This window comes from Manacus candei, unplaced genomic scaffold (assembly GCF_025592945.1).
Source record: "Manacus candei isolate 608988 ecotype Guabito, Panama unplaced genomic scaffold, ASM2559294v1 h1tg000062l, whole genome shotgun sequence".
NCBI classification, from domain to species: Eukaryota; Metazoa; Chordata; class Aves; order Passeriformes; family Pipridae; genus Manacus; species Manacus candei.
In genome coordinates this window covers 1,975,119-1,989,019 of record NW_026138110.1, presented here as the reverse complement: position 1 = coordinate 1,989,019, position 13,901 = coordinate 1,975,119, and the positions used below count along the sequence as shown (strand labels likewise).

At 40.4% G+C, this 13,901-nt stretch overlaps 1 protein-coding gene and 1 long non-coding RNA gene across 7 annotated transcripts in view; one reads left to right on the top strand and one right to left on the bottom strand.

Moving 5' to 3' along the window:
• The window catches only part of LOC127478827 (uncharacterized), a 45,757-nt gene that overhangs the window by 16,898 nt on the left and 14,958 nt on the right, over positions 1 to 13,901 (bottom strand). The window lies entirely within an intron of this gene.
• The window catches only part of PDE5A (phosphodiesterase 5A), a 50,169-nt gene that overhangs the window by 30,586 nt on the left and 5,682 nt on the right, over positions 1 to 13,901 (top strand). For all 5 annotated transcript variants that reach the window (XM_051805002.1, XM_051805001.1, XM_051805005.1 and 2 more), the window contains exons 12-20: positions 3,576 to 3,722; positions 5,595 to 5,720; positions 6,986 to 7,080; positions 9,518 to 9,605; positions 10,715 to 10,815; positions 10,905 to 10,982; positions 11,538 to 11,601; positions 11,777 to 11,851; positions 12,322 to 12,405. In XM_051805002.1, the coding sequence (XP_051660962.1) occupies positions 3,576 to 3,722; positions 5,595 to 5,720; positions 6,986 to 7,080; positions 9,518 to 9,605; positions 10,715 to 10,815; positions 10,905 to 10,982; positions 11,538 to 11,601; positions 11,777 to 11,851; positions 12,322 to 12,405 (858 nt within the window). The remainder of the gene's footprint in view (positions 1 to 3,575; positions 3,723 to 5,594; positions 5,721 to 6,985; positions 7,081 to 9,517; positions 9,606 to 10,714; positions 10,816 to 10,904; positions 10,983 to 11,537; positions 11,602 to 11,776; positions 11,852 to 12,321; positions 12,406 to 13,901) is intronic.

Genomic DNA, 13,901 nt, shown 5'->3' with positions numbered 1-13,901 from the left:
AACTGACAGTGAGGGTTATACTGATTAGTTCCTGAGTTGAATCAGTAGATCATATGAAAAGGAAACATTACAATGCCTCAATCAGAAGAAATTTCTGATCAGGCTGGCCAGAGCACTGCAAGAACCAGAAAAAATGCTGAGAACTCTTCATTTTGCAGCTAAGTCTGAATGTTGCATGTCTCACAGCTTTGGTCCCTTTCAAGCATCCCAAGGATGGGTGCAGCTTTATGGCCTTGGTAGAAGTTCTGTATTTAATTTTTAATGCAGTGATTTTTTATTTTTATTATTTTTATGGCTGCTTTTCTGTGCAGTGTCCTGCTCTGCTCATGTTTAATTCTGTGTGTGGAAAGCACTGCCTGAGGAATAACTACAGCTGTGATTTCAAGCACAGTTCAAAGCACAGCATGGGCTTAGTTTCTCCAGGTCTCTGCTGGAGGAGGTGTTCCAGGGAAAAAGCATCACCCCTGCTGCACAAAAACAAATGGGAGGGATGGAGAGGAAGGCAGACACGGGGGGCAACAGGCTGGGTATTATGGGATTGGTCTGGACAAGCAAGGTGCCATGGAACAAGGTGTAAGACTACAGGTGTTTCTAGAATAGTAAGTGTCACGTGGCTTTTGAACCTCAGTCCTACCAGGCTGCTGCCCAGCTATAAAGAGCCGTGGACAAGAGCAGAATGCAGCACATCTCCTGGGGTTTCTCTGCAAGGCTTGGGTTGTAATCTCTGTGGTCACATCTTGACTGCTAAATAAAACAGAACCACAGCAAACCTAGAACTGGGCCAGTGTCCACCTCCACCTACCTGTCCATGTGCTTCCTAGCACAGTCCTGGCCCGTGTCAGCCACCACTCTCTAAGGACATACCAGACAACACAGGACTAGAGCACAAGCACAGGCCTTTTTATTCTGCTCTCATCTAATTTTTATTTGTTTCATTTTGCATTCATATCATTGTGTCAAGCCAGACAAAATAGATTAAAGTGATGTTTCTGGATATACCTTTCTGTGATTTGCTCTGTTTTGCTTCTAAATAACCTGACAGCACAGAAAGCAGATGCTTCATCAGGCAGTGGGGCTAGAAAATCATTGTAGTTCCCTTCCAAGTGGAACTGTCCTATTCTGTTTCATTATCTGCATTGTGGAATAGGCTGTAGTAAAATTTCTCACTTTCCTCACATTACAGAATGTCCTGCTGCATCAGTCACCTCCTCTGAGCCTGGATACAACCTGTGTTTTACCATGCAATGCAAACGAAACAAAGCAAAACTGTTCCTGGTTGCCACTCAGTTACCACAGTGCTCCCATGTTTTCCACAGCCACCTTTTTGCTGCCAGAAATTTTTGTTGCCCTTTGCATCCCTCACTAGTCCCGACTCAAGCTGAGCTTTGGTTTTCCCATCTCCAGCCCTGCACACTTTGGTGGTGTCTCTGTGTTCTTCCCGGGTAGCCCATCCCCACTTCCTCCTTCTCTGTACTTCAGTTTTCTGTCTGAGCTCCATCAGGAATTCCCTGTGCATCCCTGCTGGCCTTTTACCACGCTCACTTCAGCACACTCCAGAATGGGCTATTCTTGTGTTTGAGGCATCCTTGAAGGGAGTGCCTTGGTGTATTACACAAAGCTGTAAGCTTGATCTGTATGTTTGTCACTCACAATAGAAGACAGGTTTTAAAAATTACTTTCTACACTTAACCAGGCAATGAAATGCAGTCACTAATTATTCACTACTAATTATCATTAATACGATGCTTCTAGTAAGCAATAGGAATTGAAAAGTCACAGTTATGCAAAGAGGGGAATTTTGGCACATTTTCTTCTTTTCTTGACTATTTCATGCTCTTTGTAATATTCCCAAGGTGGAGAAATTGGGCAAGAGGCTGCAGTTTGCTTGGTCAGTGCTCACAGAAGCTGACCATAGCTCAATAACTTGAAATTAAAATGCTATAAAATGGGGGGCTGAAAGCTCTTCTGGCTTCAGTAAGGGAAAGAGGAAATCTCTAATCTGGTTAAATACCACTTGAATAGCTACAGAGTGCAGGGGTTTTTATGTCTCAGGTGAAGTGAAACTTACTGTTGTGGAGTCAAAGGCAGGAGATCAAGGAAGGGAAAGATAAATTATGAATGAAGTGAGAAGACAGGCATGAGGTGCCCTGTTCAGCTCCGAGTGTGTCCTTCCAGCCCCTTTCCCTGTGAAATACCAGCCTGCAGCTGCAGATTTTCAGTTATGTCAGTAGAGTTCCTGAACAGGTGCATTATTTGCCACTGAACATACAGCTCTTTCACATGCTCACAGGTGAGATACCACATGAATCCAGGCTGAGGGACACAAAATTACTGGTACAAGAATTTTTTTTCCCCCTGTGTAAATACTGGTTTTCATAATCTTTCATGACTTTCCAATTCTGACACACAAGAAAGGTAACAGCAAACTTCTATGGAACAGGGACTGCTGGATGTAGTTATGGGGATTTGCATGCTACATGTAAAAATACTGTAGATTATGACACATGCTTCCTTTTCAGTGCCTCAGGCTCCCGGGACACAGTTCCCCATGCTGGAACATTTCCAGGAGAAATGTTTTCCCCTAGAATTACAAAGAGGAAGATAAACACAGATATTTATTTCCTCCACCATTTCAGATTTACCTGATTTGTTTTGATCCACCCTCAAGTTGAGGTGAAACAACTGTGAAGAACTGAGAACTCCTTTACAGAAAAATAATGATACTGAATTTTTTTCTGTAGACTAAGACATTGATCTTTGTATATTATTATATTGTAGACATTTATTTTGTTAGGATAAGACTTAGCATAACCTTAACACCTGTATTTTGCGGGGCAACCAAGACCTATACTCTGCATTTTATCACCAGGAAAATTAGAGTTGTAATACATAGAGCTGTAATACATGTAATACACGGAGATATTACCGATAATTAAAAATACAGATTAAAAAAAGTAGAGTTGGGGGTTTTTTGTGTACTTTGTAATTTCAAATTTCATGGTGAAAGTTTATGATTATACTCAAATTGCACCAAGAACATTGTCCATAGGTTTTAAAGATTAGTGATCACAGGTGAACCCTGATTTTTCAGGTTTCCAGCCCTGAGAAAGCTCTGCCTGTGAATATGTTCTGTCTACAATTGTTCTGAATGGGGATCCTGTTAGGAAATCTGTTTTACTGACATCTCTTTCCTTGTCATTTTTAGCAAAATGGCAACAGTTACAGATTTTGATATCTGCACATTCATAAAAACAAACACACAACTCCACTGCCTTATTTTCTCATTCTCCCAATTGCACACATACTCTTGGTTGCAATTTGCCTCAGGTGACTTAGATAACAGACTGACCAGGTAATTCTTCCTTTATCCTCTTGATCTACGGAAAAGTATGTGTTAAATCTAAGGTAATAAGATAATATTAAACATGGAAGGCTAAGGGAAGTAAATGAGAGGTAATCATCACTTTCGTGAAGGTAAAATTTAGTGTCTCACCCCTTCTCTTCTTACAAAACAGGTGTTTCTGTTATCCTTTCTCTTCCCTAGTGCTAAGCTGTGTCCTCTCCTTCTTCTCCAGGCTGCTGTGGTGCCATCTGCACAATGCCTCAACCTGACTGACTTCTACTTCAGTGACTTTGAGCTGTCAGACTTTGAAACGACGCTGTGCACAATCCGCATGTTCACAGACCTCAACCTGGTGCAGAATTTCCAAATGAAGCACGAGGTATGAATGCTGCCAAACACTGCTTCACACACCAGGAATTCTTAGAAATTCGGGACAATAGTGAAATGACCCCAGGAAAGAGAACTGGGAAGCTGTATTACAGAGCAGTTAGCAAACTAGGAAGGTATATAAAGTGTTGGGGTCTGTCCTCAGTTTTCTGCTGAATGATGAATAATTTTACAGTCTATGATTAATGGACTGGAAAACAGAACACTGAGGAGGGAGATGCAACTTCTCAGTAAGGGAAAGGCTGTTATGAAGAGGACATTGTTCACTTTGTCCATATAAGGCAGGAACTATCTTAGTCTTTCCCTACATAAGATTAGATTAGATTTTAGAGGGAAATTCATAGTTGTGGAGATAACAGAGACTGAAACAGATTCCTTATGTGGGCTGTGGAAATGTCCCTGCAGGTTTTAACCAACAGATCTAGTTGTAGATGTGCACCTGTCAGAGGTGATTGAGACAGGTATTCTTACTTTGCTTATAGTCCTGAGGTAAAATAGATAATCTCTTCAGCCTCTTCAGTCAATGCACACAATATCTATTTGTAAAAACCTTCCTTTTTATACTTTATTTTTGCTTTATACCTTTTCCAAGAAAACTTTCAAAGTTCACTATCCAAATGCAAAGTTAATTTGGAGGGATTCATAGGCAAACAAATTAGTTAAATAGAACATGTATTTATTTTCTATATCAGTGGTTTATAGACCAATTTAGATTAGTAGTGTTCAAGGACCAAAAGGATCACTGTATTACCTAGTCTGACCTCTGGAATATCCCAGTACTTAGTTTACCTTTGTAGTAAGGTCAAACACTTGTACTTCCTTAAGGAATATGTCCCAACAGAAGAGAGGGAGTCAGGGAGGCTAAAAATGGGAGGGCTTCAAGTTCCTAGTGGAGCAATTGCAATGGATTAGCAAAACCAAAAGAACACTGCGGGAATAGACAGGCAAGTCCACGTGTCAGTAGAAGCAGGAGAACATTGACAGCTTTGAAGGTACCATTTAAACTTCCCACAGGAGAGCTAAAGAAAACTGCCAGTAGCCTATTACTGCTGCCTCTGTCTGAGTGGAGTCCTTTTTGTGGGTGAATGACATTGGATTTTCTGTCAGCACAACATCTTTCACTAGGAACACTCAAAATTTTGAGCAAACCAGGGCCTGGATTCTCAGCCAGCATTTAACATGGAGCAATATTCTGTATCCAGTATCCTGGCTTTAAACCAAGGACCCTGTTCTAGGGAACATTAAATTATTATCTGACCTACTTACCTGTCACTTTTTTTCAAGTAAAGTACAACCCACAACATCTGATAACTGTTGAGTAAAACACCCAGGACATGCTTTCTTCCAGCATAGAAAAGAAACTACCCAGCAATATAGTAATCTTTCTCTCATAGTTATGTGCTTTCCAAAGTCCAATTCTGCTTGTTTTTTGGCAAGCTGATAGGAGGCAAAAGCCACATGTTCATTTTCAGAACAGCTCTTGAGAGGACTCTATAACTAAATAATATATCTTCTCTATCAAATATGTCACTGTAAAGAAGGATTTTTTTTCTCTCCCAGTTAGAGCTCAGCACACCTCAGTTTCTGAATTAGCAGCAGTGCTTCTGACACTAGCATTTAGCCATTAGTAACAAAAAACTAAACCCACAAGTATCACAAACTCACTGAGAGGCTGCACTAGTGGTTGTAAGCGTGTTCTTATCTATGTTCACAGTTAAAAGTAGGTTGAATTTGAAGTTTCAATTGAGTTTAAAACATTTTTTTTTCTGTAAGAGAGTTTCCTAGTGGGATTAGAGAAAGATTGGTTTTCATAAAGAGAATGGATTTGTAATACATTTAAACTATCTGATGCTGTTTCTTCAAGGTTCTCTGCAGATGGATTTTAAGTGTAAAGAAAAATTATCGGAAGAACGTTGCCTACCACAATTGGAGACATGCCTTTAATACTGCCCAGTGCATGTTTGCTGCTCTGAAATCTGGTAAAATTCAGGTACATTTTCTGCATTAAGAATCTTTTGGCTAAGCAAATTATATAATGATGCATAGTTCTGACTGTCACGTCAGTAAGATGTTCATCATTCCACGGTACTGCCAGAAATCAAAATATGTCTGCTGAAGACTTCTGGCTTTAAGGGCTTAGTTTGTGAAACTGTTGACATGTTGTTTTGTACCCAGTTTCAGTAAATTCTCTGGAAATGGTCGGCTGGATGTTCCCAATGGGAATATCCCAAATAAGGCACGTACATGGTTATGTCCTTTAAAGTTAACACTTACACTGCAGGCAAGTCATAAAGGTGGGGGAGAAAAGCCTGACCCTATTTCTGGACGTTTCCATAAAATATTCAACAGGAAAAATTTTTTTAAGTTCAAAGCTGAGTACAGCTTTAGACAACCAACAGAAGATAAAAATACAGAAATAAAGATTTAAATGTTCATTTCGATGCTTCTGAACAAATTTTCAACCTTCCACTTAAAAGACACATAATAATTGAAAAAAACCAACCTAATCATTCTGATTAGGGCTGGATTGAAGGACTAGATGATCCCTACTGAAGGGCTAGAATCCCTACTGATTCAGGATTCATCCAAAGTATGTTTTTAGGTTTCAGTTTTACATTCATGAAGGAAACAGAATGTTTCTGTTCATTCAGAATTAAGGTGTTTCTTCAGTTTGATTACAGACAGTTGCTATTAATTGCTTTATACACTTCTGAGAGCATAAATAAATCCTATTTTTAGGTCAAAACCCAATACCAAGAAGGAAGAGGCATTTCTTTCCCCTACAAATTTTGTTTCCCTAATAAAAAAGACAAAAGCTGCTGGAAGAGACAAAGGCAAGGGCATTCCTCTTCCTTCTGTGCTGGAATGGCCAGGGTAGTTTTGCTCTGTGTGCAGTCAAGCAACCTCTGAGGATCCGGATAGTTTGCTTGCTATTTTTGGAATCCTGTCAGTCTCCACTCCAATTTCCATAAATTGTTTATTCCTAACTACCCTGGATTCACTCCACGCTGATTCTCATGTCCTAGATTCCGGAGTCTGAACGGCACTGAACATAAAACCTCTCAAATTTTCCTAGTTCCAGGGGGAGAGCAAGCACTGGGGAACACATCTTCCTGGGAGAAACATAAAATCAAGCCTTTCCAAACTGTCTTTTGACTAGACTGAGGACAGGTTTCATTAGCTAGAAAGTAGATATAAAACCCACTGCGCAAAATAAAGCCCCAGCTCACTTCTTGCCTTGCTCTTTCCACCCAGAGCAAACTGACTGACCTAGAAACGCTGGCTTTGCTGATCGCCACCCTGAGCCACGATTTGGATCACAGGGGAGTGAACAACTCTTACATACAAAGGTAAGCAAGGCTGAGACAAGTGAGATAAAAACAAGCGAGTGACAAAATCCCGGATAAATGATGGACAACCGGACGGATTTGATGCCGTGGGCCAGCACAGCGCTGGGATCTGCAGCCATCGGACACAGAGGTGTCTCCCGGCCATTTGGGACTTGGATTGTTTTCCTCGTGGTTTAGCCATGTCCTTTGAGAATTCCAGGCAGATTTGGATAAGATGCATAGTTAAAATCACATTAAAAACGTATGACTGTTTTGCACCGAGCTTGGGTTGTCTGAGAGAGTGGTTTTGAAGCGCCCTTTGGAAGAAGTGGTCTGCTGTTCTACAGTAAGGGAGGAAAAGGTTGTTTGAGGCAGAGAATACTGAAAGGCAGAAAATCAGTAAGCTGAAGCAGAATTCCTGCCTTTCACATATACATTCAGAATAACACTGACTGATGTAAAGAGAAAAAAACCCAAACAAACTCCAAAACTCCACAAAACCGAAAGAGTAACTTTTTTCTAATTCTCTAATAGGGGATCCCAGCAGTAACTGTAGCCTTGCAGTGATTGGAACCAGTTAGCTATTTTTTGCTTTATTTATTTAAAAATAAATTTCCTGGAAGACATCTGGAGATGCGTCATCTCCTCTCAAAAATGTCCTGGGAAAGTGTCATAGACAGCAAAATCCAACATTTGCACATGCTGTAAAGCAGAGATGATTACAGCTTAATAATTCTTTTTCAATAGAAATTTCCGTGACTTTTTTTTTTTTAATCTCTCATTCAAATCTAAATGAAAAGGTTTTTATTTCCAGGAACGGATTCTCTTTGTTTCTTCCTTTGAAGCAGGGACAGTGGATACTTAGTGTATGATTTCCTTAAGCAGCAGGGTTTCAAAAATTGAAATTGTCCTGGTGGTGGAAATTACAGGGAAGGGGCTGCTTAGAAGCCCTTTGGTAGATGCGCTGGGGGGTTCTTTTCTCTTTCCTCCAATCCTACATGTAAAGTAGGAAGCCTGGATAAAGTAAAGTATGGAAGCTGGATAACCAAATATGCATGTTTCAGAGAGCAGTGGTGTCCTTTGTCTGTAAGTACTGAGCAAGCTCTAGTTTGGTGCAGTACTTGGGAAGATAACCTAAGATATTTCTCACATATTTCTCTCTGCAGTCAGGATGAACTTTAGGAGACACAGTACACATCCCACTTAACTCAATGGGAATTTCACCCAGCATGTGTTGGCACCATCCTACAGTTTGTTTCCTTACAGAAACAGGCAAACAGATTTGCTCTGTACTCCTCTTGTGGTGGTCTCAGAGGAGGTGCTGGGCAGCCAGCCCATAATCCTCAAGGGCTTGCATCCTTTAATCTCCCTTTCCGCATTTTTGTTTGTCTTTCCATCTTTCTCTCCACATTTTTGTGCTTCTTAAATCCCCAGGGTCTCCTCTTATGACTTTTATTTGAGTCTCTGTGCACTCACTCACAGAGGGACCCAATGCTGCAGCCACTAGTTCATGTGAATGATCCTTAACCGTACAGAAAGTCACATGGAACTATATGCTAAAAAAGAATTTCTTACATGATTCAACACTTGTAGGTCAGATTATAAATAGAGTAATTGATTCAGGATCAGCAGCAAAACAGACTTCCAAAAGAACGCAGATTTAGTTGAAGAGATGGTATGAGCAATGTGGGACCAGGGGCTGCAAATGAAGATACAGCAGCAAAAACTAAGAACTGGGTTATGCAACAGGGAGAAATTAGAAATCCTTGAGAGAGGAGGAGTTTCTGTGCTTCGTCTAAAGCTACTCAAACTGCAAATTCTATTTTCTAAACTAAGATATTTTTAAATTCTACATCTACACAGCAGGTTTAATGCTGTTTTTTCACTGCCTGTAGTACAACCAACACCTTGTTTCCTTTTGGATTTTACCCTGGGCAAAGGGTAGGTAAGATGTTGCAGTAGTTTGGTCAGGAAGATAGTGGTGATGAAACACCAGTAGTTACTAACACTAGGAAATTACTTGATCAACGTTTTGGGCCCCTGCACTGCAGTACACTGAGGTCAGCAGGAATTTTTCCATTGGTATTAGTGGGTTTCCAATTAAATTTGCATTATTATTTACAAGCCCAGCAGTTGAGCTGACTAAATATGCCAGACAGGTGTTTAGGATGTTAGAGAAACCAAAACTGTCACTTAAACTTTGCTTGTGAGTGATCTCTTCTCGTTACCTTTGCTTCTCATACAAGAACTGTTTATAAAACCTTATATTACATTCTCCCTCCCTGCGTGCAGCTGATCTCAACAGGTACAGAAGGCAGAAAACTAGAGCTGTCAGTGCTCTGACAGAGTAACAGCACTGTCTTTTTATCCACGCTCCTGTGAAGAGGATGTCAAAAGGGAAGTTATTTCTGGATGTTTAATTTGATTTCTCCATCTAATGGGTGTTTTTACTCCTCAGAAGCGAACATCCGCTGGCCCAGCTGTACTGCCACTCGATCATGGAGCATCATCATTTTGATCAATGCCTTATGATCCTGAACAGCCCAGTGAGTGCCACATTCTTCTGTATGCTGAAGGAAACTGTTCTACTTTCTATTTTTAGCTTCTGGATAGAATCCCACCCTTATACATTCTCAAGTGCTCTTTATTCCTTTTTGGGTAAAGAAAGCAAATGCAGCAGCTTCGAAATCCCAGTTGCACTGCTGGGCGCCACCAAACCTTTCCAAGTGCTGCCTGATAAGGGAAGCCTTGCTAATATCCTTTTGGGTACCTGCTTCCTTGGACCAAGGGAAACAAAAGGCTTTGTTGCCATTTCATGACCTCTTACGAACCACCAAACAAACCCAAGTCCTTGCTCTCATTCCAAAAGACATTCCAGCCTACACATACACAAAGCAGCCCTGATGAGACCAAACCAAACACTGCTAATGTTGACATTCCAAAGTGAAGCCAAACCTAAGTTAAGTAAATATGCAAATAAAATGACATTCTTCTTGTTTCATGTTATTAAGCTAATTCCAAAGCCCAGTTATTCAGTGTGCACAATCATTTCAAAGCACTGCTCCTTTCACACCACAGGTACAGTGCTTCTGGCATCCTCTGTATTGTGATGATTGTTTCCTATTCAGATGGGCAAATATGGGAAAAAAGGGGAGGCAAGTTGTTGCCATTTCACCAGCTTTGGTTTAACAGGAGGCTGCTGAGCTTTTATTTCTGTCTAACAGCTTGTTATTTATGCTGCTTCACAACGGGAAAATATTTTTATTTACTAGAGGTGCACAGACAGGTACTGGGATCTGTCACAGTTCCTCTGCTTCGGGGAGGGGGAGGAAGAGGAAAGAGAAATGCTTTGGAGGAGCTCGTGGCAAATTTAATTTTGATGAATGAAATGGACTTGAGAGCTTGGATGTTGCTCTGTTTACAGTTTCGTTTTTAATAGTCAATCTTGATGCTGTTGCTGTGCAACTTTCTGCCATTACTCAAGAAGACTGGAATTTTTATTTTTAAATTGGGGAATCTGCAAAAGGAAGCAGGGTAAAAGAATGACATCAGCTAGCAATTCAAAATGATTTAGTAGCTTAAGAGACATTTTAGCAAACTGGTGTGCTGCTGCCCATTTTGCTGATAACACTGCTTTTTGGCTTTTTTTCTGAAGGGAAATCAGATTCTCAGCAACCTTTCCATTGAAGAATACAAGGCTACACTGAAAATGATAAAACAAGCCATTCTTGCCACAGACCTAGCACTGTACATAAAGTAAGTCAGAGGAAAGTTTGGCTGGGTAGTCATTGCTGGATGTCTGGATCATGTCATCACGCTGCAAAATCTTTTAACTTCTTTTAAAGGAGGAGAGGAGAATTTTTCGAACTTCTAAGGAAGAAGCAGTTTAATTGGGAAGACCCCACACAGAAGGAGCTATTTTTGTAAGTAAAAGCAGAATGATTAAGAAGTCAGCTGATACTATTAGGTACCCATTTCCCATGCCATGTTACTGTGAGCAGGTCTGTGCACTCTGGGCCTGTACAACTGGCACTGTCATATAGGCACTGAACAACTCCCTGGGCCAGAACTACTAAGTCTGCAACCTCTGGAATAAACTTTACTAAGTATCATATGAAGTTATGTGAGCATTTTTGTTCTTCCTAGAGAGTGTAGGGTACCTGTCTAGGAACCACGTTGTTTTGCTCTTGATACTTTATGCTTAAATAGTGAATTTCTGAAACCTGTAACTGAAGAATCAGGACAGGCAGTTTGGTTTGAAGCTGATTCCTTACTGGCAATGAAGAAAAAAGAAGACTGAGAATCGAGACATCTACCACAGCATCAGGCCTGGGCTACATTTATAACTCTGCTTTAATTTCAGTTGCTTTTCTGACTTGGATCTTCCCTGAAATTCTGTTTTACTGATCACTTGCCTTGGTGTCTCCATGCATTTCACTATATAGTAGCTCATGCATTTCTCTCTGTTTGTTCTACAGAGCCATGCTGATGACTGCTTGTGATTTATCAGCTATAACCAAACCATGGCCAGTCCAGCAACGGGTATGTGCTTCATTTTTAAGATTTAATCAATACAAACTACATAACAGCTTCTGCTTCCTCCATCCAACCCTTATTGCAAAGGCAGTGGTGGAATGCAGAGCTGGAGCCTCACTGGGGGGAGTCCCCAGTCTGATATATCCACATTAGAGCTCTCAATGTGTGAAATCTCTTACAGATTGCTGAGCTTGTAGCTACTGAGTTCTTTGATCAAGGAGATAAAGAGCGGAAGGAACTCAACATAGAACCAACAGTAAGTGGCAGAATCACCTCTTGCAGAATGGCTTCTGGAAACAGCACTTCAAAATCCACAATTTCTCCCACTGACCAGAATATAGGACAAACTCTTTCCCTTTCACAGCAGCAGTGTGTGTCATTAACTCTGAACCGGAACAACAGACTTTATTGTTTCTTTCAAATCAGTGTTACTAAATTGTCTAGGAAATACATTCCTGAATTGGTACCTATTTGCAGCCTATCCAAACCCAGTAAGTTTGCCTGTGCTTCTAGTTATTTGGGCTCTGTTAATCCAAAGCAAATCTCCTAAGGGAAGTCATGCAGCCAAATTACCTGCATTGTAACACTTCTACTGATACCCCACTGGGCTGAGCTTGCTGTGCTGTTTAAGGTGCTGCTTTTTAATTGCAGCCTGTCTCCTTGGTTTTGGTTGGGTTTTTTATTGAATGCATTTAAACACAGAGCTTGTTTACTTCTTACCTACAGGATCTAATGAACAGAGAGAAGAAAAACAAAATTCCCAGCATGCAGGTTGGATTCATAGATGCTGTTTGTTTGCAGCTGTATGAGGTACGGTGCCTAAGAAAGAACTGCAAAATACCTAAAACCAGAACTGCTCACTAGTAGACACAGATTTAAAATTAGAATAACAATCAAATAAAAAAACTAGTCACTGAGGTAAAAATATTTTATTATTTATTACATATTGTTCATTATTCAGTTGAAGAAATTATTATTTTAGTATTTATAATTAGTGGTATATTTGTCTGATTAATGTAATTTGTTATCATCTTATTAAACCTAGTGATAATTGCTGTGCTCTGTGCTCTGGTGTTATATCCCTGGGTTATAGTCTGGATTCCAGCAGCTCCAGTGAGCTGCTGTGATCATCAGGGAAACTCACAAAACTAATGGTATCCAGGTAGTGCATTGATAGAAATGCTGTTTAAGAGTTTTGAGCAATTCAGAATTCTTCATGCAAAAGGTGATATGCTATGTACAGAAAACTTACCCAAGTTTAACTTTTCCCATCCCATTTTTTTTCTTTCATCTCACACAAAAGCAGTGCATGAGAGAATCCACTGAAATGGTTTTTTGTCCTGGTCACAAACTGTGTGAAAAGCTGCTTGGTCAAATACAGCGTGAAACACAGCATAATGATTTTTGATTTTTTTTTTTTTAAACCAGTAAAGCCTTAGAGTGAAAGTCTGTTCATTTGGGACTGTAGAAAGCATTTTACAGGAACTGAGGTGAAGAACAGATAGCCTAACTCTTAACAATCTTCCAGTGGGAGCAAGAAGGTGACTACTTGCATTTTTCTCTCTTAAACAATAAAATTTTCTAAAAAGACTCCACATCCACTAATGGGAAGGAAACAAGGATAGGGGAAGGAGTGGGAGCTACCAGCTACTGTCCCTGAAAGTCAGATGTTTTTGTGCTGTAGAAATTGTTTGTCAGGAAAATAAGGCAGCCTTTGCTGGGGAGCCTGAGGGGGAGGTAGGTGGAGGTGGCAAAGGTACAGACAGAAAACTCTTTGAACAGAACACCTGAGCAGGTTTGAAGGCCCACAGTTCCAAAGCCTGAACTTCTATAGTTTTTCTTATTAGGAGAGAGCTTTACCTTTTTTTTTTTTTTCCTGGTCTTTTCAATTATGATTCAGCTTTCAGTGTCTCACTTTTATTTGTCACCTTGTTTTAAAGCCTCCCCTGAACTGGAATAGCATAGAGCAGGCTGACAGTGTCTGGGACTTTATCTAGGCTCGTGTCCTAAGCTGACAGAGAAGGGAGAGTGACTTACCTGCAGGGGCAGAGAGCACTGAAGAGGATGGGGAGCCTTTGAGGTAGTGACAAACCCAAAGGACTATGCTAAATCCAAGGAAAGGGCTGTGGTTTGAGTTTATTTTTACTGGAGTACAAGTAGGGGGTATTACCTGCTTACACAGATTTTGGGGTTTTTTTAAGGAGTAATAAATGATAAAACATACAAACAACTTCAGTGTCACTTTGAAAATGAACAAGCACAGGGTTCACGCTCCAGTGTTCTAACGCAATAAAAGCAAACAATTA